The sequence below is a fragment of the Pyxicephalus adspersus genome, chromosome 10, assembly GCF_032062135.1.
Source record: "Pyxicephalus adspersus chromosome 10, UCB_Pads_2.0, whole genome shotgun sequence".
Taxonomy (NCBI): Eukaryota; Metazoa; Chordata; class Amphibia; order Anura; family Pyxicephalidae; genus Pyxicephalus; species Pyxicephalus adspersus.
Window position 1 is genome coordinate 49861005 of NC_092867.1, and position 25396 is coordinate 49886400.

Consider the following 25396-nt stretch of genomic DNA (forward strand, 5'->3'; position numbering starts at 1 on the left):
TTCGCAATCGGCATATTTCTAAAGGGATTAGAACAGCAATTGCGGCCACCACACTCCCCTACAATAAAAATTATGTTCTTCTAAGCCTTGACGGGGAAAAGCTTTTGACAACATGAAATGGCCCCACCTATTTTCTTATTTAGCGCAAAGTGAGTTTGGACCTAATTTTTCTAACTGTGTCCGCTTTTTGTATACAAACCCCATCACCTCCCTATTAGTCAACAACCAGCTGTCCCAACCCTTTTATATGCAGGGTGGCACTCGTCAAGGCTGTCCCTTCTGTCCACTTCTTTTTAATATCGCCCTAGTCCCTCTCATACGTCTCCTTATATCCAACCCACAATTAAAGGGAATTGCCTTTGGCAGCCCAGAAATTAAACTTACGGCTTTTCCAGACGATGTCCTCTTCTTTATCTCTAACCCCACATCCTCCCTTCCCGACATCATGAACCTTTTATCACACTTCGGTCCTCTATCTGGATACTCAATCAACTTTGACAAGTCGGTAGCCCTGTACCTGTAACTCAAACACAAACCAACCTGGGGCAAGCAATTCCCATTTCAATGGGCCCGGGCAAATTTTAGATACCTAGGGGTGCAGTTTTCCAAAAATCCAGCTCGCCTCTATGAACTTAAATTCTTATTTGCCTTACCTTCCTTGCAAGACCCTTTATGTTATGGTTATCACTCCCCCTCTCTATCATGGGCCGCATAGCACAATAAAATTGGTAGCATTCCCCAAGCTGCTGTTCTTTCTTGAGGCGCTACCTGTTTTTCTCACACCCAAGCAAACCTAATATATCAATGGTTTACTAAGATTCTTCATCTGGGGTAGCAAACATTCCAGAATTACTGTCTTTGCAATGGCACCTTTGGCACACCCTTTGCAACAAGGCAGTTCTCAGTGCCCACACTTCTTTGTTTCTCTCCTTATGGGGGAACTCTGATTTCACTCCTGGACTCACCTCCCCTGTTTTAGAGATTGGGCAGATATATGCAATCACTCCTGAATCCCAAAACATGCAAACCTTACTCCCAAATTGAATTGCAATCGGAATTCCCAAGAACTGCAACTCTAGTTCCACGATCACTCACTCCCTTTCGGCCACAGACTGGCATAATCCCTTGGACACCATGTTGCTCTGCCCCCTGTCCCCTCTAAAGCAATATCTAAATTCTACAAATTTCCCCAGGAAAATTTGGATTACAATTTACTGCCCACTGGCCTGGTTGGCTGGCATCAACATTTTCCTTAAAATCATTATCTCTGTTGCAAATGCTGCGAGTGTCCTGGAGAGCGGTGCCATCGGTTCAATACTGAGAGATGTTTTTTTAAGTTATTCCACAGGGCATATATTTCTCCATCACAAGTGCATCGTATGAGCCTGTCAGAATCCAATAACTTTCTCAAATGTGGTGCAGCTCAAGCAGATCTTGTTCACATTTTTTGGGACTGCCCCCAAAGTAAACGTTTCTGGAGACAAATTGCCCGCTACATCCAAATGCACCTGGTCAGCTATCTGCCTTTCACCCCCTCTTGGACAATATTTGGTATGATAGGCAGAGATGGTACTCGCTACTCTCGTGGTAATAAACGATTGTTACTCCTTCTATCTGCAGTAGGAAGGAAATCTACTCTCCACTGCTGGATATCCGCTGACCCCCCCTCGATCCAGCTGTTCCTCTTTAGGCTCCAGCATTTGTTCAAAATGGAATGGGTTGAGGCCTCCTACTCCAAAGAAACCAAAAACCCCACAATTTTTCGAGACTTGGGAGAGTTTAAATAAAACTTTGAATGCAGTCACTAAGACTCACCTCTACAAGTGTTTCAACAAAACTACCTGGTACCTTACAAGAGTCTTAGAAGGTGACCCCACTATTAATCTCCCTACCTAGAGTACTACAAATCAAATTTCCCACCAACCTCCAGATCCACCATCATTGGGGCAAAATCTTTCTTCCCCCTACCTACCTACTTTATTAAATCACTCCTAATCAGGGACACTTCACACCGCTGGCAAACAATAGATTGACTCTGTGACTGTACTGAACGTTCTTTTTATTGTTTCTCTTACTTGAATATGAATGCATTCAACTGTCAATTTTTAATATTTGTGCACACTCGAATTGTTTGCTCAGCTCTGTAACACCTTTGCCATTTCGTTGTTAATGTATTTGTTTCGTTATTTCTGAATAATGATGTAACTCAATAAACATATATTTAAAAAAAATGTATGTTAATAAAAACACAATGTCGTCAACTGATTAAACAATGTTTTTCCCCCTAGATTGTGATCATACTTGCAGTTATCTTGGATATGGCTCTAGGTATTGCATTAGCAGCCATCACCTTTACTTATACAGTGACAAGTGGAATTCCTTTTTGGGGGCCCCTGTTTGTAAGTATGTCATTTCTTATTCTGTGTTGTATAATTGGATAAAGAAAAGCACCAATGATCAAATAAAAAAACACAATATCTGTTTAAAAAAAAAGTGAAACATGTAATATAACTGTACAGTAGCATGTATAATATATATATAATTATATATATATATATATTATATGAGGATTTCAATACAGGTATTTCGTATTGAATCCACCAATGCATGCACCAACGTGCATGCATCGGTGGATGAGATGGAGAACTTCTCTGCAGCTCACAGCTGAAGATAGAAGAGGAAGGACATGTCCCCAGGACCTGGGGGGACCAGCAGGATGCCGGGGGACACCGACGGAACAAGGTGTTTTTTTTTTAAGTTTAAAGCAACCCACGAGTGTAACTTGGGATTACCGTCTTTAGCAAGTCAAATCCACCCCGAGTCACAATCGAGATTACTACATCGATGGTTTTGCTTTTAATGAAGTTGTGCTGCTGACAGTTATAAATTTGCCTTTGACCTGCTTTGCAATGCATTACGTTGCTTGTATTTAGTTTTAAGGTTTACACAAGCCCTCAGAATTTTTAGATAAATTCCAAGTTGTTTTCAATGATAAAATATTGTGGTGATCCTACCATATATTTGTTTAGACTCTTCTTCTTATGAGATCACAACCTTTCCCAACTATACCTCCCACCTAACCTTTTTGATTTTAACCAAGTTCTGTGGACCCACTAGGCCTTGTGTGTTGAAATCCATGCCCCAAAACCTGATAATGGTATAAGGCTCAGGCAACATGTGCCCCATTGTCCCTTTTACGGGTTCTGCCTTTTTGACAAAGTGCAATGGGCCTGATTTATTAATGCTCTCCAAGATTCGAGAAGATACAATTTCTTCAGTGAACCTGGGTGATCCAGCAAACCTGGAATGGGAACTACACAAACCTGGAATGCATTTTCAAATGACTATGACTAAATGAAATACATTCTAGGTTCTCTGAATCACCAAGGGTCACTGACGAAAGTGCATCCTCTCCAGCCTTGGAGAGCTTTAATAAATCTGCCCCAATGAGTGCCCTTTGCTCTGACATAAATAAACAATTCTAATGTGTGATCAGCCTCTATGGGTGAAATTGTCAATGTATAATATATCAATTACAATATAAAGTTTAGTAATTTATTGGTATGTTGTTATCTTGCAGTACGTCATTGCCGGATCTCTTACACTGGTTGTCCATCAAAAACCCAACCTTAGTTTGGTATGTTTATTTTTTTTTGTCATTCTGTGGAGGTTTTTGTCACATTATGGTTTGTCACATTATTAATCTTATTTAAATTTGTCATTCCATATTTTAGTGGATACTCTCTTAGGTAACCCAGCAGTAGGTTAGCGATATCACAAACAGTTTTATTTGCTCCTCAATTTGCCCTGTCCCTCTTTTTGTTTGTGAAAAAAACATTGGTATACAGTATTTATCATACAGCAAGACCACAGCATTGGGATGAGCTGCAATACTCGATTTTAACATTAGGTATTGCTACAGATACATACATAAAAAATTGTGCTGAATAATAATTGGAACATGTCTACATTTTTTCTCAATGCACACCAAGGCAAGGCTTTGGTGTGAACAGGGCAAATTGAAAACAAATGTTTTTGTGGAGCTTGTGTTGGGACTTTGTTGGGTAACACTGCCCAATACAGCTGGGGTGAATGGGTACTTAATGATAAGGGCCAGTAAATGTGTCACGGCTTTGTCTGATATCTATTCCTTTAGAATCCAGATTGCCATGTATGTTGTGTATACGTATATTACTACATAGAATATTATTTATATATAGAATATTATTTTTACAGATCAAAGGCTCCCTCACCATGTCCAGCATCAGCTGTATCTTAAGCATTATGACGGTAATCTTAAATGTCATCGATCTGGCGACAACCCTATGTTATAGCTTTCCAAGATCGAATAACAGCATTTACTATAACAACAACGTCAATGCTGAAGGCAGTGACTATTATGATCTTGATGAAGGCGTTGACAATCACCTTGATAACCACCAATCTGGTCATCATAATAGGAGCAGCTATCAGATAGAATGCCCAGGAAATCTTGTAAGTGTTTCTTTGCCTCTTTAGGACTAATTTTGCTTCTCAAGCATTTTTTTTATATAGAATGTACAACGGCCAAAAGCAGCCGACGCATTTCAGTATTCAGGTCTCCCTTTATCAGGGCCTAATACAAAATTAGATATTTACTGGACCAATGCAAATGGAGATTTCCTGGAAAATTATAAAGCTCCAGCAGGAAGATTTGCTTCACCTGATTAACAGGCACACATTTCTGCATGAAGCTTTTTTACCCTGTAGGATATTAGTACAGGTCTCAGAATTAAAAAGTTAAGAAAAAGGGAAATCTTTGAACACTACTTTTGAACATTACTTTATCTGGAATTTATACAGGACTCTATTTATAAAGTATTATAAAGAAATTCATTTTAAATAACTTTTACTTTTGCTCCAAAACACAAAACCATTAACATAGATCCTAATCATTGAAGAGTAATGTTTAATCTTAACAGTGATGATTTTTATATTGACAGGAGGGTATTATTGCTGTTCTTTCTCTTCTGCTTATCACAAATTTGCTGCTTTTCTTTGTGACCTTCACCATCTCTGTTTTTGGATGTCAGTCCCTTTCTAAAGCAAAATCAGCTGCCCCCCAGGTAAGAAATTTATGCGTTTACCATCAACACCCCAAATCCTATTAAAGCTCTTGTGTAGTTCCCAGTTCTAGCTCCTTGTGTTCTTTTATTAAACCTTGGCGTAAGTCATCCCGAATGTTTTCATTTTAATGTCCATTAAGAATCTTGAGTAGGAAGGTAATTCTTGATCAAGCCAATAAAATTATGTAAGCATTATAAAGAAAGTTCGGGCTTTAAGAAAAACTTCTTCCGGGTCTACTCCACAGGCAAATGACCAAACATGCAGGAAGCTACTCAAAAATTTTCTCTCAATTTTGGATAGACCTCCCCTTGAAAGAACTTCTTAACCATGTTTTTTTCTTTTATTTTCAAGGTCTATGTGATCCCGAATGATGGGGCTATCAAGAAACTCGATACTTTTCCTGAATTTTCCAATATTCCTGCTCATCCACCACCTTATATAGCCAACTAAGTCAAAGATATACCATATTATTAAATTGTATTTTTTACCTACACGTTTTATGGCATGGACCACATTCCATGGGAGTGCAGCCTTTTTGGTTAAGAATCAGTGACTTATAAATACTAGTTTCATAAACCAAAAGATGTCACTATATCTTAGAGATTGTATATTCAAAGTGGTTATTGATGCACATCCAAAAAGATGAATCATAAACTTTTTCAGGTATCATTCTAGCTGGATTAACCATCTTTAATAACGCATGGCTACCTCAAGTGTAGGACCTCTTTAATGACCAAAAATGTTTTTGAGTTTTGGAATGCTTGGTAAAAGCATTAAACCCCAATAAAGTTCTTGTGGTTATTTGGGCCCCCCTTAGATTTGCCCTCACTTCCTATACTAGTGACAATACCATTACAAGGCAGGGGGTACTGGAAATCTTCCACTTCATGTCTGGTAATACGATTTTTCAGAGGCTCTAATATTTACTCACTATATTCAAGGCAAAAAGCAAGATTTGACTAGGCATGTCTTCAGCATCAGGTCCTGGTGCTTTGTCAACCTTAATTTTTCCCAGCTGTTTCTCAATCATATCATTTCTGAGCCATTGTGATTCATTTAAGGCAGTACCATTGCTATTATGAATTTGGACTTGAGCTCTGCCATTTTCCTTCGTGTACACAGAGCTAAAAAAAAGTGTTTAGTAAATCTGCCTTGTCTTTATCCCCAGTTACCAACCTAGCGACATCCTTTGGGGCGTACATGCTCAGATCTGAACATTTTGCTATTAATATATTTGAAAAAATTTTTGGCGGGGTTTGCCTTACTTTCCTTTGCAATCAGTCTTTCATGTTGACGTTTTGCACATTTTATCTTCTTTTTTACATTTTTTGTTATATATTTTATAGGTTTCAAATGATGAAGGTGATCCTTCATTTTTATATTTTTGAAATGCCCATTTCTTGTTCCTTATGGCTTTTTTAACATCAGCTGTAAGCCACATAGGTTTGAATTTTAGCCTCTTAAACTTATTACCCATTGGAATATATTTTTCAGTTTGCTTTTGTAGAACAGACTTGAAACATTCCCATTTCTGTCCTGGGAGCCGTCATTAATAATGGAAAATTTGCTCTCTTAAAATTAAAAGTTTTTATCTTTCCTGTTTTTGCTTCCTGTTTACAGCTAACATTAAATGAAATCATAATATGGTCACTGCTACCCAGATTCTCTTTTATTTGCACATTTGTTATAAGCTCTGCATTGTTAAAAAAGAACTAGGCCCAGCAGAGTATCATTTCTAGTTGGGGCTTCTATAAACTGTACCATACAATTATCTTGTATTAAATTCACAAATTTCTTCCCTCTTGCTGTTCCTGAAGTGCCATTACTCCAGTCAATGCCAGGGTAGTTGAAATCTCCCATGATTAAAACACTTCCAATTTTTGCTGCTTTTTCAATCTGTGCTAGTAGTTGATTTTCTATTTTTTTCTTAGCACTGGGGGGCCCATAGCAGACTCCAATAATTAATTGTGTGTTATTCAACCCCACATTTAACTCCACCCATAATGCCTCAACCTCATTGCTTGTTCCCTCCGCAATTACTTCTTTCACATTCACAGGGACAGGGCTACAGGGGGCGCGCTACGGTTTGCACAGAGGTGGTGTGAGCCCTGAAAAGGGCAAAGGCGCAGAGTCTAAGCACTAACCAGGTCTTCTCCAGAGCCTCTGGTCGTGAGGATGTTGCACTGCTGGTTACTGCCAGGTTGCAGTCCTTGGGCACACCAGGTAGGCAGGGTGATACGCGTACCAAATAATTAGGCAAGAGAATTGTCAAGGAAGGCCGAGGTCAAGGCAGGCGGTAAGCAGGAGAGGTCAGAAACAAGCCAGGGGTCAAGAACCAGAAATCCAGGAAATAAACACTGGTTACACGGGGGCCACCGCAGACACAGGAGACACTGGAAGCGACAGGAGGCACAGGTGACACAGGAGACATAGAACAGAACAAGAAACAGGCAGAGAAACACCAGATTCTGCAAAAAGGGGTTAACACAGGAGCTGGACAGGGAAAGCACTGAATTTACCAACAGGTGTACAGAAAATGCTCAGCAGAGCTAGAGTGCTCGGCATTAGTGGAGAGTGCTGTGTCTGAACTAGCTAAATAGCCAGGTATGATTAAGAGGCTATTTCCTTATTGGCTGGGCATAAGGATGGGCAAAACTGATAAAACTTAGAAGAGTAGGCATGACCAGGGGGTCAGTACTGCCTGCATGCACAGGAGAGAGGTGCTTGTGCTTTAGCGAGGAAGAGGTAAATGTGACACCTATGATACAAAAACCACAACATTTTAGGGACTTAGGTACTAATTATAAAACATTCTATTTATTAGGGAAAAAAAAACACATAATTTTTTAAACTATTAAAATGATCAGAAATATGCTTGTTGTACCAAAAACATGCACTGTACATTCCCGTCTCCCTTCCTGAACACAGTAATCAATGCATTTCACCACTAAGGCTGACTCAGGACTAATAAGTCATGTTTTACAATCATATCCTCAGTATATAATAAAATCAACACAGACCAAAACAGCAAATTCTTGGAACAGCAGGCCTAAGCGGGGCTTGACGTTGCAGTGCTGATATTTACAACTTACCCAACATCTTAATTTGTATATCTCTGGATCTTGTGATATTTAAAAGTGCTTATTTCAGGCACCTTCCATTCCTTACAATTTTTAAATATGTGCTCCTTCAAAATATGGCCCTGATGTATCAATGAAATGTACCTATGCTCGACGCACGTATTTACGCGCCAATATACGAGGCGTTTTTCTGCAGGCCGGAGCCGAGTACACGCGCCTTCATTTGCCAGCCAGATTCCTGCCTTGATAAATGAGCAATAGGGGTTGCTAATCCGCCAATTAAGGCGATTAGTTTGCAGCTGCGCGTTTAAAGAGGATCTGTTAATCGGATTGATTTAGATCAAGCTGTATTTATACTTGGTAACACTTTATAATATGTCATCACACAATAGTATGAATTGTAAAAAATTCTCACCAAGCATTTGTGATCTAATAAAATTTCATTGTAGTTTGGCTTGATATTAATGAAATATTTGAAAAAAGGATTGATGACAAAGATGTTTTAAAAAATATTTTGTGATTTCCCTTTTGTGTGTGTGTCAAAATACATTAAAATGCATATAAATACATATGCATTTTCATTATTAATATTTAACTGTACTGGTTTGTGGGGGGAGGGTCATCAAGTAAGTTTGCTTGGATGGTATGCATTGATGTGACTTTGTAATGAAAGTTTGTGTTGTTTAGCAAATATTCTGCAATGTTTTGTCACTTTTTTAAACTAATATTCAGTACAAATGTCTGCATGGTTTCCACTCCAAACTGCTACTTGAACCCCCTGCTTGCCTTTGTCCCATTTTCAAAGTCACATTGTCATATATTGGTTTTTGAATGTATTATGTACATATTTATTACTCTGACATTTGCACTCATGTTGATTTGCTGCCACACAACTCCTCTGTTCACTTGCTGTCCAAACTGTTTTCAATTAGTTGTCCAGCTGAGTTGCATACTCATTCTAACACATCTAATGGTGATGGAAGGCGTTCCAGGTTGCCAAGCACAACATCAAACCACAATGATTGCCAAGCTCACAAGCACTCTTACATACCAGATATTATGCTTTATTTATGTGTTTACATGATTCTAATCATATTAGTAATTTTGTATAGAAAAATGCCAGGGACAATTTAGCTTTGTGCCAACAAACTCATTTTATTTTTGCTCCTCAAACCAATGACCAGAATGTCAAAAGGCATTCCCGCCTGTCATCCATGACCTGTACATGTTTCTGGAAGCTAAAATTGCTGCAAAAAACAAGAGAAGCTAGGCTGTTCCAAGAATGCCGAGGTTCCTGGACACTGTATATATTTAAGGAAGGGAGTCCTTTCAAACCACTTCGCCCTTAATTTGTGCACTGAGCCAGTGTACAGTTTTTCTGGGTGTTTCTGACGATTTGAATGCCATTTTACACCTTGGCCCACTATAAATTCATTTCCTCACATCAACTTGGGAGTGGAGGAACATAAAGGTGGATTTCTCCTTTAACCGGAAGCAATATCATCCACGAACGTACAGTAGTCTGTGATGTGACATTCCAGAGGCTTGGCAGCACAGCAGAGGGATGTTATCGCCCTATAAAGAAATAGATTAAATTATTAGGATGTGTTAAGCATCATGGTTAATCATGCTTTAGTGGTAACTACATGCTGCTAGATTGTATTTTTCATGCTTTTCTGGCTACATAAGCAATGCTTGCCCATATCTGCACTAAACTGCACTTTGCCCCAGTTTGGCAATGTGTTTTTGTAAAGTGTCACATAAAGGTCCAGCTCTTACACAAATATGTCTGCTATTTCATTTCCCAAACGATTAAAGTGTGCTTGCTAAGACTTAAACTCCTAGGTGGGTTTGTAACCCAAACATGATGTGCTGAAATATGTATTGCATGCATTGTAAACATATGTAAATACTCACGCGCAACGACATTGGCAATAAGTTCATCCATGACTCGACGGCCCTCTGTTATGCTTTGGGAGCTGGAGGCGAATTGTTGGTGCACCTCTGGCTCGAGTTCCTCTGGAATGACCCAGGGATCACCATAGTGCAAGCACAGGTTATGCAGGACGCAGCATGCCATGATGACTCGGGCAGCTTTCCATGGTATGTAGAGGAGTTAACTACCGGGCCCCATCAAGCACAGAAACCGTGCTTTTAGCAGCCCTATGGTGTGCTTCACAACCCCCCAGCTTTTATGCAGAGCCTTGATGTAAATTTGCTCTGCTTCAGACTGGGGGGATGCACAGCTGTCATAAGCCATGGAAGCTGCCCGTATCCTTTGTCAGCTGTAAAAAGACAAACATAATAAATGTTAGTTCTTGATACAGTAAGTTTTCTTTGGGGGCAATGTACCACTAGAGATTTTTTACAAAGGTTGTTAAAGGTTGTGTTTTTTGGTCACTTTATTGCTTATTGGTTCTTAGGAGCCATTGTAACTACTGACTACCACACTGAAGTACTGTGAGCTGTGACCATAGTAATTATACTAGGGCTTCTGGGAATATCTGAAAGTTAATTCTTACCCCATGCTCCCAATATTGTACAATATTTTTAAACTACTTGCTAAATTAGATGTTAGCACAAAATATGACATATATACAATATAGGTCATAGCCTGGAATTCTGACAATGCAAAGGGACATAGCAACATAATAGGCGTCTTTAGGATTTTACTACTGTTAGTTGTATTACAGTAACGTCATTATACATTACCAATTAAGCAGCCCTCAGGCATTTCTCCAGAGATGAATTTCTAGTACCGTGTTTCCCCGATGATAAGGCAGGGCCATCAAATAAGACAGCCCCCCCTTTTTAGGTAAAAATGAAAAATAAGCCCCCCCCCGCAAATAAGCCACCCACCGATTACTTACCAGAATCGCGTGGTGCGGTGGGTGACTCCGTGTGCGCATGAACTGCGCATAAACGTACGCATGAACTGCGCATAAACGTGCGCACCTACTGTATCCCTATACATTTTTTACAAAGCTTCTTAGCCATCGTAAACACAAGTCAAACAATAACAAAAAAAAAAAAAAAAAAAAAAAAAAAAAAAAAAAAAAAAAAAAAAAAAACCACAAACCAGAAGAAAGAAAAAAACAAAAAGTAAGAATACACCATTTACTTTATTCCTCCCAAAAAGTTTTTGGTGTGTTGTTCCATAACTCTTTGATTTTTTTCCTTCTATTAACATGAAGCCAAGGAGAATGGCCACCACCGCTGCTGTCGCTACTGACGGCCCCGCCGCCACCACCATCAGCACTGTCGCTGCTGCTGCTGCCGGCCCCACCACCACCACCACACCAGGGTCTTCAGTTCATAGACCAACAGGCAGCTGCCTCAGGCCAACTAGGTTGCTTTATAAAGCAGGCCAAGTAACATCTAGGCCCCTGGCCCCTCAACCTGGTACCTCAGCCAGTTTAAACCGGACCAGGGATTTTGCTTTCAAGGCAACCAGCTTCACTCCTGAGCAAAATACAGCTCTCATGGAGTCCTACGTACAACATTTTTCACGACTCCGTGGGGGCTTGCACTCCCAGACCTCCCATGCTGTAAGGCAGGGACTCTGGGAGGAAATTGCCTGGAGTGTTAATGCAGTGGGCAGTACACAACGGACCATTACTCAGTGTCAAAAACGTGTGAGTGACATCTTCAGACACATCAAAAGGGTCCAGGGCACAGAGGCCGGAAGGAGTGGGACCTATTCTGAACATCTTTTGCAGCATCTCAGGGAGTACGAGAGATTGACGTTGCTATTCATTGGGCAGGAAACGGTGGTAGGGGTGGACTACCGGAATGACTCTGATGCTTGGCAACCATGTAAATTCAATCCTTTTACATTATATAATTACCAATGTTATTGATTGTTGCGTTTTTTTGGGATTGCAACAGTTTAGTCATTACTACCGTGAACAAAATAGGATTGTGTTTACGAGAGCAGGCTGACGCCGAGAGTGGTGCTCAGCATTCACCAGTGTTTTGGGTAAGCCAGTTGTTGAAAAAAATGACTGCGGATGATGATCCCGAGGTGACTATGTCTGCAGAAATACTGGCACGGCTGGGTGTCACCCTGGCTGTCCGGGCCCAACGGGTGTATAACTGGACCTGATACATCTTACAAGGAAGTGGCTACAACCGGAGCTGTTGTCAGGACTGCAAATTGTGGAATGGGTAGTTATGGACCGGTTCCTGAGATCCCTACCTGTTTCCATACAAAAGTGGGTGAGCCATGGAGACTCGTCGACATTTGATAAGCTGGTGGACCTAGTGGAAAGGTACTTGGCTGCTGAGAACTTAAACACCTCTCTTCAATACTCATGGACTTTCCACTCCAAGACCAGACCATCCCCAGCTGTGGGTAAGAGTGTACAAAGGGATGGGGGTGGAGAGAGCAAGAAAAGGGGAGCTAAGGGTAATAGACAGTCTCCAGTCAATGTATGGTGGGAGAGTCTGGGAACGCTAGCCCCCCCAGAAGGGAGCCAAACATGTTATTTGTTATCGCTGCCAGGAAGAACATATTGCTGCAAATTGCCCTGTGGTGGATGAACCAATGCACTCTGCCTTTCTGGGTGGCAGATGACAGTCTCTTTTTCCTTTGTCTGTGCTAGCAGGGGAAACAGTTAGTCCTAGGGAAGAACCGGCAACTTCGGGGGAAAGCCAGCAAACCACGGAATTCCCTGACTTACGGGTACATAGAGAGAATTTTGTTACCAAGCAATTGAAGGACCCCACACTGTTTAAAGCCCGGGAGAATGCCGTAAAAATTGATGGGAACCTAGTGCACCCAGACGAGAGGGTTACATTTCCATACTTTATTATTGAAAAGGACCTACTCTATCAGGTGTCACAAAGTTGGGGGGAAACCATTGAACAGCGTTGTTAGATCTGGCCCATGGGCACCTCCTAGGGGGACATCTGGGGGCTGAGAAAACCAGAATAGTCCAGTGGTGTTATTGGCCAGGGGTCGCCAAGGAGGTGGAGATATACTGTGCTTCCTGTCCTGTATGTCAGTTGTCTGCCCCAATGCCACATTTTCATAGCCCTTTGGTTCCCCTCCCCATCATTGAGGTCCCGTTTGAGAGGATTGGATGTAGGATTGGATTATGGATATAGTTGGCTTATTCCTAAAGTCAGCTAGGGGCCATCAATATATCCTAGTCATAATGGACTATGCTACTCGGTGTCCTGAGGCAATTCCTCTCCGAAATACCTCTAATAAAACCATAGCCCGACAGCTGTTCCAAGTTTTCAGTCGAGTAGGAGTGGCCAAAGAGGTATTTACTGATTAAGGAACCCCGTTTATGTCCCGGGTGACTAAAGAGCTTTGTAAACTCTTAAAGGTGACGCAGCTACGCACATCGGTGTATCACCCTCAAACAGACGGCTTAGTAGAACATTTTAACAAAACTTTAAAACAGAAGATGCGGAAAATAGTAGATAAAGACGGGAAAAAATTGGGACCGTGTACTTCCCTAGTACTCCCAGGGAAGTACCCGGGATTCTCTCCCATTGAATTATTTTATGGGAGGCACCCCCAGGGACTGTTAGATATTGCTAAGGAAACATGGGAAAGTGAAAGTTCCCCTCATAGAAGTGTCATTGAGCATGTGGCGCAAATGCAGGACAGAATTGTGCAGGTACTGCCCTTGGTTAAAGTGCATCTGGCCCAAGCGCAGTTGCCGCAGCAGAGAATTTATAACTGGGGTGCCCGTATCCTTACTTTTGCCCGTGGGGATAGAGTTTTGGTACTAGTTCCCACGGTGGAAAGTAAATTCCTAGCCAAATGGCAGGGCCCCTATGAGGTAATGGAAAAACTGAGTGATGTAAGTTATAAGATTAGCCAACCTGGTAGGTGGAAACCAGAGCAAATTTATCATGTAAATTTGTTGAAACCATGGAAAGAAAGGGAAGCATTAACTGTGGGGACCAATCCCAGAAGTCTTGATACCAGACACCTTGTCAAAGAGTTAACAACAGGAATCGAGAGATTTTGTGCTACAAAATAGGGATATGTGCTCCAACTTGCCTGGACGAACATCCATGGCTACACATGATATTATCACCCCTCCAGGTGAAAGGGTAAGATTAAAACCCTATCGAATTCCTGAAGCTAGACGAGGGGTAATACATCAGGAAGTTAAAAAAATGCTTGAATTGGGGGTTTTAGAGGAGCCCAATAGCAATTGGTCCAGCCCAATTGTGAAAGTTCCCAAACCAGATGGGAGCCGGAGATTCTGCAACGATCACCATAAGCTAAATCAGATCACAAAGTTTTACACCTATCCTATGCCCCGGATAGACGAGTTGATTGATCTGTTGGGGAATGCTAGATACATGACCACCTTAGATCTTACCAAAGGATATTGGCAGATGCCCCTACTAGAGTCAGCTAAGGAGAAAACTGCTTTTGTGGCCCCTGACAGAGCATTCCAGTATCGAAAATGCCCTTCGGACTACAGAATGCTCCAGCGAGTGATGGATAAAGTACTCCGACCCCATCAAAAATATGCTGTGGCCTACCTGGATTATGTAATTATTCATAGTGCAGATTGGGCCTCGCATTTAGTAAAGGTTCAGGCAGTGCTAAACGCGCTGAACCTGAAAAGAAAAGCCAGGTTTGTTGTAAACCCCCAAAAATGCGCTATTGGGCTGGAAGAAGCCAAATATCTGGGTAAACCATTGAAAGAGGGAATAATAAAGCCTCAGGAAAAGAAAGTAGAGGCAATCGAGAATTGGCCACGCCCAATTAATAAAAAGTAGGTTCGTGCTTTCTCGGTGATCGCCGGCTATTATAGGCGCTTTATTCCTTACTTTGCATCCCAGGCCGTTCCCCTGACAAATTTGACAAAAGGAAAGGAATCGGTAATGGTTAAATGGTCCCCAGAAGCAGAAGCTGCATTTGGGGCATTAAAGAAGGCTTTGTGTAGCGAGCCAGTGCTATATTCTCCTGACTTTACTAAGGAGTTTTTGGTGCAGACAGATGCGTCCGATTTCAGCCTAGGAGCAGTGCTATCCCAGGTTCAAAATGGGGAAGAACACCCTTTTGTTTACCTCAGTCGGAAGGTAAAGGCCCATGAGTTAAATTATGCTACAATTGAAAAAGAATGTTTAGCTGTGAAGTGGGTACTATCTGCCGGGCAGACAGTTCTTGCTAATAACAGAATATGCCCCATTAAAGTGGATGGCCTAAAACAAGGAGACTAACAGGAGGGTTAATAGATGGTTCTTAGCCCTTCAAGAATTTAGTTTTACTGTCAAGCATTGTCCTGGTGTACAGATGGGGAATGCCGATGCTTTTTCTAAGGTTCATACCTGCTTGGCAGCCTGTGTCCCAACCCTAGTGTTGAAACAAGAGGAGGGGGGGGGGTTTGTAACAGTTGGCCAAATAAATCACAGGGTTTCATCCAGGATGACAGGTACATTTGCCCCAGATACAGGTTTTATGCAGGGTATTTTTCTGTTTAGTGATTTTTCTTTTTAACCTAAAGGTGGGGTTTGAAGTACCAGGCTTCTTGGCCAGGTGGGGGAGTTAAAGAGGCCTGGGATGATCAGGTGTAACTGTCTCACCCGAAATGCATCCTGGAAATTAGGCTGGGGATATAAACTCCCAGCCTGCTTATTCCTGTGTCTTTGTCTTGGATTGCTATGCTAAGAGGAGGTCCAAGGTGAACTCGGAACTGTGAGTAAAAACACAGACCATTGCAAAAGATATATGGTTAGGGCCTTAGAGTCCTGAATAACACCAGGTTGGGCTGGACTGCTAGTTAAGGGAACTAACAGTGAGTTATTTGCCAAGTGGGCAGGCTTTCTTTTTGCTGTTTGTTTTATTTTGCCTTTTTTGTGTGTAAATAGTGAAGGGAAATAAACCCTTGGTGTGTTTAAAACCCGCTGGCCCTGTTTCCTGCTTTGAAACACCACCTGTTGCTACGGGCTCTCTCACAATACGTATATTCAAGGAATACAAAAAAGGGTGATGAAGAAGACTGTGTAGCCCCCATTCCCCACCTGCAGCCCCCGTTCCCCACCTGTGATCATTCAGGCATATTATTTGTACTTTTCTTTATCAGAATCATGTGATTGTAAAATTACCATGTATATCATTCTATAACCAGAGCTATATTTTTATTTATATCAAAGATTAAATTATTCTATTCCTCTATGTATACCTGCACTTACACCTTACCACTATTCAGGTGTGATGTATTTGATTTCTACCTACATCATGAAATCATCATTCAACCAATCTATCCTACTTAGAGGATCCCCCCCTGCTGTCCACCCCACCTAGCTTGGGACGGGGACAGCACTCTGTTGCAGCCAGCAAGGCTTATATGCAGTTTATCTGTATAAGTCGTTTTGTCCAATCAGAGGACTCAAGCGATGGCTGCAGCCCTATGATGTCTGGAGCTGGAGGCGGGATGACATCACAGGGGAATCCTTCACTGTGGGGAAGAGCAGTGTGCACGCCCCCTCACTGACGGGCACTCCTGCTAATTTGGAAGGAGCAGCCTTTATTAGACACACTTCCTGCAACCCACAGCCTCTCTGGCTGTTTGTAGACCAACAAAAAAAGTTTTTTCCTTTTCTCCATCTAAATACTTCTTGCAGGTGTAAGCCGTGTACCGGGGGCTTTCTAGGATACAGCGAAGTCACAAACAGGAAAAAGCAGCACTGACACCAATTTATATAAAACCGAATGTACTTTACTGCGTAATATCACAATAAACAAAATTCCAAACAATAACACAAAGAAAATACATTACATACACTCGTCCCAGAGAACAGCACAGCGCCCTATTTCAAAATTAGTTCTTATGACCTGCCACACACATAGACCCTAACTTATTAACTACTGCAGGTCTAATCTCAGTCTCTGGTATTTCAGGCGCCAATCCAATAATGCGATGCATGCACGATTTTACTGACCGGGGTCTTGTTCTGGATGCAATGATGTCTTTAAACTGAACAACAGCAACAAGTCTCTTCAGCCAGCATGAGGTCCTGCAAGACAGACAGCACTCCGTTCCTCAGCTCCTTTCAGCCTTTCTGGAACACAATCCTTTTCCTCTGGACAGGATCTGCCTTGGATGGTGGTCAGCCTCGCTCAGCCACAGCTCCTGAGACTCTAGGAACACGCTGACCGTTGGATGCGGGCAGATTCTGTTTCACCACAGTCCTTGCAAAATGTCTGCTCTCCTGCTTCCTGCTTCCTCTCCATATAAAAAAAACTGGCAACCTGTTTAGCTGTGTTAAGAAACAGCGGCATCTTGTGGCTAAAATGCAGAACGACAGTAGTCCTATATTTAATTACAAACATTGAACACATGTGCTGTTTTCTCAATCTCACATGCCACCCCACTAGAAGTTGTCGTCCTCAGCAACCCTCCCCATACAAACTCGTCCTGTGCATAGCGTTGTGGGGGTACACCAGCGTTGGTCCTGGTTGACCAACGCAGAGTGGGAAGTTCAGAAGTACTGGGGATGTCAGCCACGTCTGACGTGGAAGGAACTGCTGACCGTTCAGCGCTTGCCCTGCTCTCCTGCTTCCTCTCCATATAAAAAAAACTGGCAACCTGTTTAGCTGTGTTAAGAAACAGCGGCATCTTGTGGCTAAAATGCAGAACGACAGTAGTCCTATATTTAATTACAAACATTGAACACGTGCTGTTTTCTCAATCTCACACAGGTAGGATCAGTTTGAGGTTCATGGACTTGTTCTGACCCATTTCCCAGTACTTATACCTAAATCATGACCATTATTTACATTTACAGCATCTTACTTTTTTTTGGAGCTTTATGATACTTTCAACACCTGTGCAACTATCTACAACTCATGTTTCCAGGTAATTGTGGTATGTATTGATTATAATAAAGATCTTTTGGATCTTTGATCCCCTTCTGATATACTCATAGATATCAATTCCCTTTTATTCTCTATCTTGAGTAATTAACAGTTAAATAGTGTCATTTGTTACACACTCCTTTCTAGATGAATCCTCTTTGTTACATTTATTATACTATTCTAGGATTGGGAAGGCTAATTGCCTGTCCCTGCTTTTGACCTGCTCTAAAGCTCGTTTGGATGAAACCATCTTTCTTTTGGGGTCACCTATATCCCCCCACAGCCATTCCTAGAACTGATTAGAGTACTCAAAGTGTTCCTGACCTGGGGTATGTACCCTTAATGACCAGACATCCTATTTAGCCTATATGTAGTGCTATTTGTACTACTAATATACTCATTTTTACCTAGATACAGCCTTTACCTCAATCAAAGTTTTGTTTAGATATCACTAATTTCCAGCACTGTACCCTTACAACCTTTATCAAATTAGATACGTAAGTAAGCAATTGATTATACCCTACATTTTCTGTCTGCACAATATATTATCAATTTTCTGAGGCATTTACAGACTATGGATACATACATCTCCCATAAACATTGTATAATTTTAGTTTTTCATTTATCACTTGAATAATGTTGGTTAAATCTGATACAATCACTTTAAATTTTACTTGATAAGAAATTTCATAAATTGTGTCAATGATATTATTCTGAAAAAATCCTTTTGACATACTTATATATATTATTGATTTTGCTGTGTAAACAATATATTTATTTAGTTATGAGTTTGTGTTAGTGATATTACACTGAAAAAATCCTTTTGGCATACCTATATATATTATTGATCTTGCGGTGTAAACAATGTATTTATTTCAATTTTCATTATTCATTCTCTATGTACATATACAGACTGTTAAGCTTGCTTACTATCATATCCCTGAGGAAGCCCATTCGTGGCGAAACGCGCTGGATTCATTACACTTTAAGCACGGTCTTCTTCATCACCCTTTTTTGTATTCCTTGAATATACGTATGTACATTGTTACCCATATACTGTGAAGTGTCAAACAGTTATGAGGTATAGATCTGTCTGAACTTGTTTACTTTACTAAATGTGTTTAAATACAGCAAATATGTTTCTTAAAACTATCTGCGAACCCAAAACCTCTTTCTTTCCCTCCTTTGATTTGAACTTTCAATTTAGACTAATCAAAGAGGTGGCTCAACCTTCACTGTAAAACTCTAGTAAGGGTGACACACTTCTCTTCTTATCTTTATTTAACAGATCACTATCGTTGATCCACTGCAGAGAAGCCTGGAGGACAATACAGGTAATTTGGTTTGTGTGTGTGTTCAGCCTTCCAAAAGCTAAGTAATAACCTTCGATCTCTCTATAATAAATATATATATATATATATATATATATATATATATATATATATATATAGGATTTGTTAAATTTTTTGGGGGGATGTTTCTGGTGCAGCCTTTCTTTGGGAAGGTGTGAGCTTATTGAGTTAAACATTTAAAGTCGACTCTAATTTCTGTCTGAATGTCAAAAATAACTTTCCCAATTTGTGTTTTTTTTTTGTTTTTGGTCCCTCAGATGGACATTTACCACAAGAAGAAGAGAAGACACCTAAAGTTTCCGTAAGCAACCCATGTTTAATGTTTAGGATTCAGAATAAATGTGTCTAACATTTTGTCTAACATTTGTTGATGTTCCAATGTCAGGATGCTGTCTTCATAATGTTATGGTGAGCCACAAAGTTATGTGATATTGTAGTAATTTTTTTTTCCCTGTATAGCAACCATTGGATGTAGGTGGATTGGGTCAACCCAGTGTGGGCAGCCAACTTCTAAGCCACTCAGAGGCTAGTTGGCCATTTTGATAGAGTAGTGGAGCCAATGATGTCTGCCCCAAGTTCAAATAATTTGGAACAGGTCCTTAAGCTCCTACATGAAAACCTCAATCAAAATCGCCATGACCGAGAATTCAACCAATAACATCTGGCAGCCATGCATCGTCTGATAGAATTAGTCCAACAACAATCGGCCACTTTGAGTGCCTACATGTTCAGAGCTGACCATCTCTGTAACATGTTAAGTGAATCCCTGGGCCAACCATCTCAGCTAAATCACGTTATTATTCACAAGCTGGGTTGGCAAATCCCAATAGGTCCTGCTGGGACCCCATCCCCTGCAGAGCAGCCAGCGCCATCATTTTCCCCGCCTCCACCCTGTTTCCTGGCTGTTGCCTGGCCACTTCCACCTCCTGCCAGCCCAACCCAGTGCCCCTGCCTGCCCAATTTGTGTCCCTGCCAGTCCGTGCCTGGTCTGGGCGAAGTATGTAGATGGATGCCGGGTGCCAGGTGAGAACATTCTTCCTGTCATTCTTCACTCAATTTTTTCTGGACCCCATGAGATCGACAGTGTGGGTTTGAGTTGGGATCCTGTGTGAAGAGGCTTGTTTGTATAAGATAGCTTAATCTCTATTTTGTGTTTGCCCAATGTCCACAGGTTAGTGACCCTCGCACTTTGACACTTTACCTAAGTTTCTTTTGATGTGGCCCAAGTATGCTCCAAATGCAGTTTTGCTATCTAATCCCTGAAGAATGTTCCAGTTTGTAAATTTGTCAAAGAGATTCTAATCAAGTATGGTGTCTCAGCTAAATAATCTACAAGTATTGCTGTAATGACCTTAAATATTATTTTATTATTAATTATTATTAAACAGGATTTATATAGTGCCAACATATTACACAGCGCTGTACATTAAATAGGGATTGCAAATGACAGAATAATACAGCCATCCATCTATATTACACAGCGCTGTACATTAAATAGGGATTGCAAATGACAGAATAATACAGGCAGTGATACAGGAGGAGAGGACCCTGGCCCGAAGAGGGTGGGGGTACTACAATCTAGTAGGTGGGGGAATTTCACACACAATAGGATGGGAGATATGTAGTGGTGGGAGGTAGTGATGGTTTCAAAAGACAAAAGAAGATGGGTAGGCAAGTTTGAAAAAATGGGTTTTGAGCGCACTTTTAAATGAGCATAAAGTAGGACCAAGCCAAATAGGACGAGGAAGACCATTCCAGAGAGTTGGGGCAGCTCTAAAGAAGTCTTGCATCTGTGCGTGTGATGAGGTTATGAGTGGGGAAGTCATTAGTAGGTCATTAGAGGAGCAGAAAGAGCGGCAGGGGGAGTATTTTTTTACCAAGTCAGAAATGTAAGTGGGACAATAACTGTGTATGGATTTGAAGGCAAAGCACAGGAGCTTGAATTTGATTCTAAGGTGAAATGGAAGCCAATGGAGAGAACTACAAAGAGATGCAGCAGAAGAGGAGCAGAGGGAAGGATGGATGCGTCTGGCTGCAGCATTCATGATGGATTGTAGAGGAGAGAGTCGGGTTAGTGGAATACCAGAGGGAAGGATGTTACAGTAAACCAGACGAGAGATAAGAGCATGTACAAGGAGTTTGGTGGTCTCAGTTACAGGTAGGGGCAGATTTTGGAGATGTTGCGTAGGTGAAAGTGACAGGACCTGGAATTGTTCTGAATATTGGGGGTAAATGAGAGGGCTGAGTCAAAGGTGACACCAAGACAACGTGCCTGAGGGGAGAGCCGAATAACAGTATTGTTAACAGTTAGATATATGTCACGGGGAGATTTGGAATTTGAGGGGGGGGATGATGATGAGTTCTGTTTTATCCAGGTTGAGTTTTAGGAATCGGTCAGACATCCATGATGAGATGGCTGACAGGCAGCATGAGATCTTATCCAGGACTGAGGGAAACAGGTCAGGAGTGGACAGATAGATTTGAGTGTCATCAGCATACAGATGGTACTGTAAGCCAAAGGAGGATATGAGACTACTGAGAGAGGAGGTGTACAGAGAAAAGAGGACCGGTCCAAGAACTGACCCTTCGGGAACACCATCAGGGAAGAGAGTGGGTGAGGAGGAGTTACCATTGAAAGAAACTTTAAAGGAGCAGTCAGACAGATAGGAAGCAAACCAAGAGAGAGCAGTGTCACAAATACCAATGGAGCGCATATTGTCTTAGAAGGGGGTGATCAACAGTGTCAAAAGCAGAGGAAAGATCAAGGAAAAGGAGCAGGGAAAAGTTGCCTTGCGACTTTGCTCTGATGAGGTCATTGGCCACTTTAGTAAGGGCTGTTTCAGTGGAATGGGCAGCTCTAAAACCAGGTTTTAAAGGAATGTTCACAATATCTAAAATAGAGAAATGCTTACATTCAGATGAGGAACTTGAATCCTGTGGAGGAGTTGCTGGCAGGGGCGCTCCAGTAGCTGTAGATAAAAAATGAACACCATAAGTAAGTGGGTGGGCAGGACTAAAGTAGATTTGTACTCCTTGTACATGCTCTTATCATCTCTCGTCTGGTGAAAAGATTAATGCAGAACCTCTAAATGATACCTTTTGCCTACGTCCAAAAATTCTGAGCAAACATTTTTCAGTACAACTATGGACAACTAAACAACTCATGTCTATTTTTCATGCTAGCCAACAACCTAGAAAGAGCCTTCATTTGATGCATGATTAATGACTGGAAGCTACATGAAATCCTGCTAGATCCTGCTGCCGCCGGCGTGATGGAGAGTTGGCTGTAATAGCAAAATCAAATATCCAAATACTTAAGGGTAGTAAAATATAGGAAGTGAAAAACAAACAGTTCTAGGCTAAACAATACTACTTTACACAAACAACAAGCATTCTAAAACACCACCCCTTAACAAGAGGAGAAGACAAAATGCAAAACTTACCAGACAGGATGCAGTCCCCCACTTCACGCACCAAATCGGCCCTCCTTCGCTTGAGGTCGCTCCAAGCATGTTGAATTTGGGCGACAGTTGGGCGCATCCCTGCAGAACAATAGAGGATGCTCCATCTGTGCAGAGAATGCCAGCTGCCGATAAGAGCTGGGCAGTGAGAATGAAAATGTGGACCCCCGGCCACCTACATAGCAAGGAGCAAGTGTCCCCCCATGATCCTCAAAATTTCAAGCAGTTACAAACAAGGGTTAAGGACATCTGAAAGATTAAAGACGGTGAGTTCTTAGGCTGAGGAATATGAGAAGCAGCCTTAAAACACATTTAAATTGACAAACATGTATGCTTATGCATGTAAAAAGAATCCCCCCTGCCCCCCTTAAAAAAACTTTAAAAAAATTCACTTACCTGAATGATGAAGCGCGGGGACCTTTTTGTAAACAACAGGCGTGGCATGATGATAACGCAGATATGAAACTTCTGGGTTTACGCCCGCCTACTGAAAAACGTGCGTACGCCAAGCATTTGCACATACTCCTGCTGTATGTGTATTAATACCCGCATGTAACTGCCGTTATATTTTGCACAAAGGTATTATTTCATGTTATTATACTTTTTGTATTTATTTTTTGTTAGGTTTCTTTTTGGAATTATGGACTAACATGCTGGTTTGTACACTTTGAGCCAAACATAAGTTTCTGATTTTCATGCCTTTCAGGGTGTTTATGCAGTTTGAATTGCATGTTAGACCTTGCCCAACTATATATTGACTTACTCACCTCAGCTTGGTAGTGGAAGCACATAAAGGGGGTTTCCTCCTTTAACCAGAAGCAATATCATCCATGAATGTTGCTTGGAGCCAAGCCCATGACATCAGAAATCATAGGAAGAAATAGGTAATCTTTTTAATTTGAATCATGTTAAGCAATATGGCCTAAAAAATCCTCATGGCCTATTTCTTCCAATAATTTTGCTTTTCTATGTAAATGTACACACATAAATGCATACATACAGATATATATGCATGTATGTACATACATGAGTGCACGTGAAACAAATATACACCTAAAAAGAAAAAATTAACGGAATGAGGATCCTTCTTTGAAGATTTTTTCAACTAATAGAACAGTTCACACGCACATAGTGGTTACATCACACTTTTTTGTTTTAATAAGCCAATTGTGCTGTTTTTAGCCAGTCAAACAAATCATAGAAGGGAACTGCTTAAAAACAAGCATATTAGAATTTTTTTCATTGGAGGTCCCGGGACATTGTAAAGGAGATCACAAAAACAAACCCCACAAAAAAATATACAAAATTTGGACAAAAACTTTAATCAAAATAAACCTATTTGCTATTAGTCACATTAAAATATAGAGAACACACAGATACCACTAAATTTACAAGACAAAATAAACCAACAAAAACACATGTAAACCCACACTTGCATATAAAGCCTAAATATTTCAAAAGTGGCCCCAAAATTATTGCATTCCAACATTTAAAGTTGGTAATAAAGACATAGTATTGAAATGAAACAATACGGCCACAAACACAATAACATAGCATTATTATTTACATTGACTTTTTAATACCAAAATGGACATTAAAACATTCAAAGTACAAAAAACAAATGCAGCTATTCTCCTAAATGGTAAGCAAAGTATCAAATGTAGCAACATTGATTAGGCTAACAAACTAAACAACAGCCCCTCCTTGACCAAAAAAAATTAAGACAAAGGAAAAAATCAAGTTAGACAACGCCTTTATATATGCTCATCATTATGCGTCTATATATGTGTGTGTGTGTGTCTCTCTTGTCAGTGATAAGTACATATACCCCTATACCATGATTCTAATGTTACAACTCTATGAATGTTGCATACTATTACGTCTGCAATCTAAACAGATCAACTAAGTTATACATTATCATTTACAATATTTCAGTGTATCTACATTACTTTAGGAACTACTGTCCTGAATATATAGTTTGGCTCTGCACTGCAGCCAGGAGCAGACACGTGCTGCAGCCAGCATCAAGGAGACACACACAGGATCAAATATCGGGGGATGTCTTATTCACGGGTGAGTGTCTTATTTTAATTATTTTTTCAAAAATCGGGGGTGGCTTATTTAATGGGGATGTCTTAAAATCGGGGAAACACGGTATGGAGGTGGCGTGAGGCCTGAGAAGGGCCAAGGTGAATATAGGCCTTAACCGGGTTTTCTCCAGAGCCTCTGATGGTAAGGGTGTTGTGCCACTGGTTACGGCCAGGTTGCAGTCCTTGGGCGCACCAAGGTGGACAAGCACGGTACAAAATCACAAGGCAGGAGGATAGTTGAGGAAAGCCAGAGTCGAAGCAGGCAGCAAACGAGAGGTTCTACGATGAATACTACCATCTAATTACAGATTTTAATGATAGTGTGATTAAACACCTGGCCGTTAAACCCGACCTTGGTTCGGGGTAAAAACGCTTGGAAAAAGTGTTAAACCCGAACTTTTCTCAGGTGGTTAAAAATATAAACAAATGTTATATTGCAATCCGATTGTCATACATTGTATGACAATCG

General features: G+C 40.9%; 1 protein-coding gene and 1 long non-coding RNA gene across 2 annotated transcripts in view; one reads left to right on the plus strand and one right to left on the minus strand.

Moving 5' to 3' along the window:
* LOC140339782 (uncharacterized) overlaps positions 1 to 8634 on the plus strand; it is a 25264-nt gene extending 16630 nt beyond the window's left edge. Inside the window, exons 3-7 of the mRNA XM_072424687.1 lie at positions 2289 to 2399; positions 3581 to 3637; positions 4237 to 4494; positions 4983 to 5105; positions 5458 to 8634. Coding sequence (XP_072280788.1) covers positions 2289 to 2399; positions 3581 to 3637; positions 4237 to 4494; positions 4983 to 5105; positions 5458 to 5556 — 648 coding nt within the window. The 3' untranslated portion in view covers positions 5557 to 8634. The remainder of the gene's footprint in view (positions 1 to 2288; positions 2400 to 3580; positions 3638 to 4236; positions 4495 to 4982; positions 5106 to 5457) is intronic.
* Positions 8635 to 9327: 693 nt separating this feature from the next.
* LOC140339392 (uncharacterized) lies at positions 9328 to 23936 on the minus strand. Its single transcript, XR_011922433.1, has 3 exons — positions 22289 to 23936; positions 10104 to 10471; positions 9328 to 9761 (listed from the first exon to the last, which is right to left on the minus strand). It is a non-coding gene; the product is annotated as an uncharacterized lncRNA (long non-coding RNA).
* Positions 23937 to 25396: the final 1460 nt, after the last annotated feature.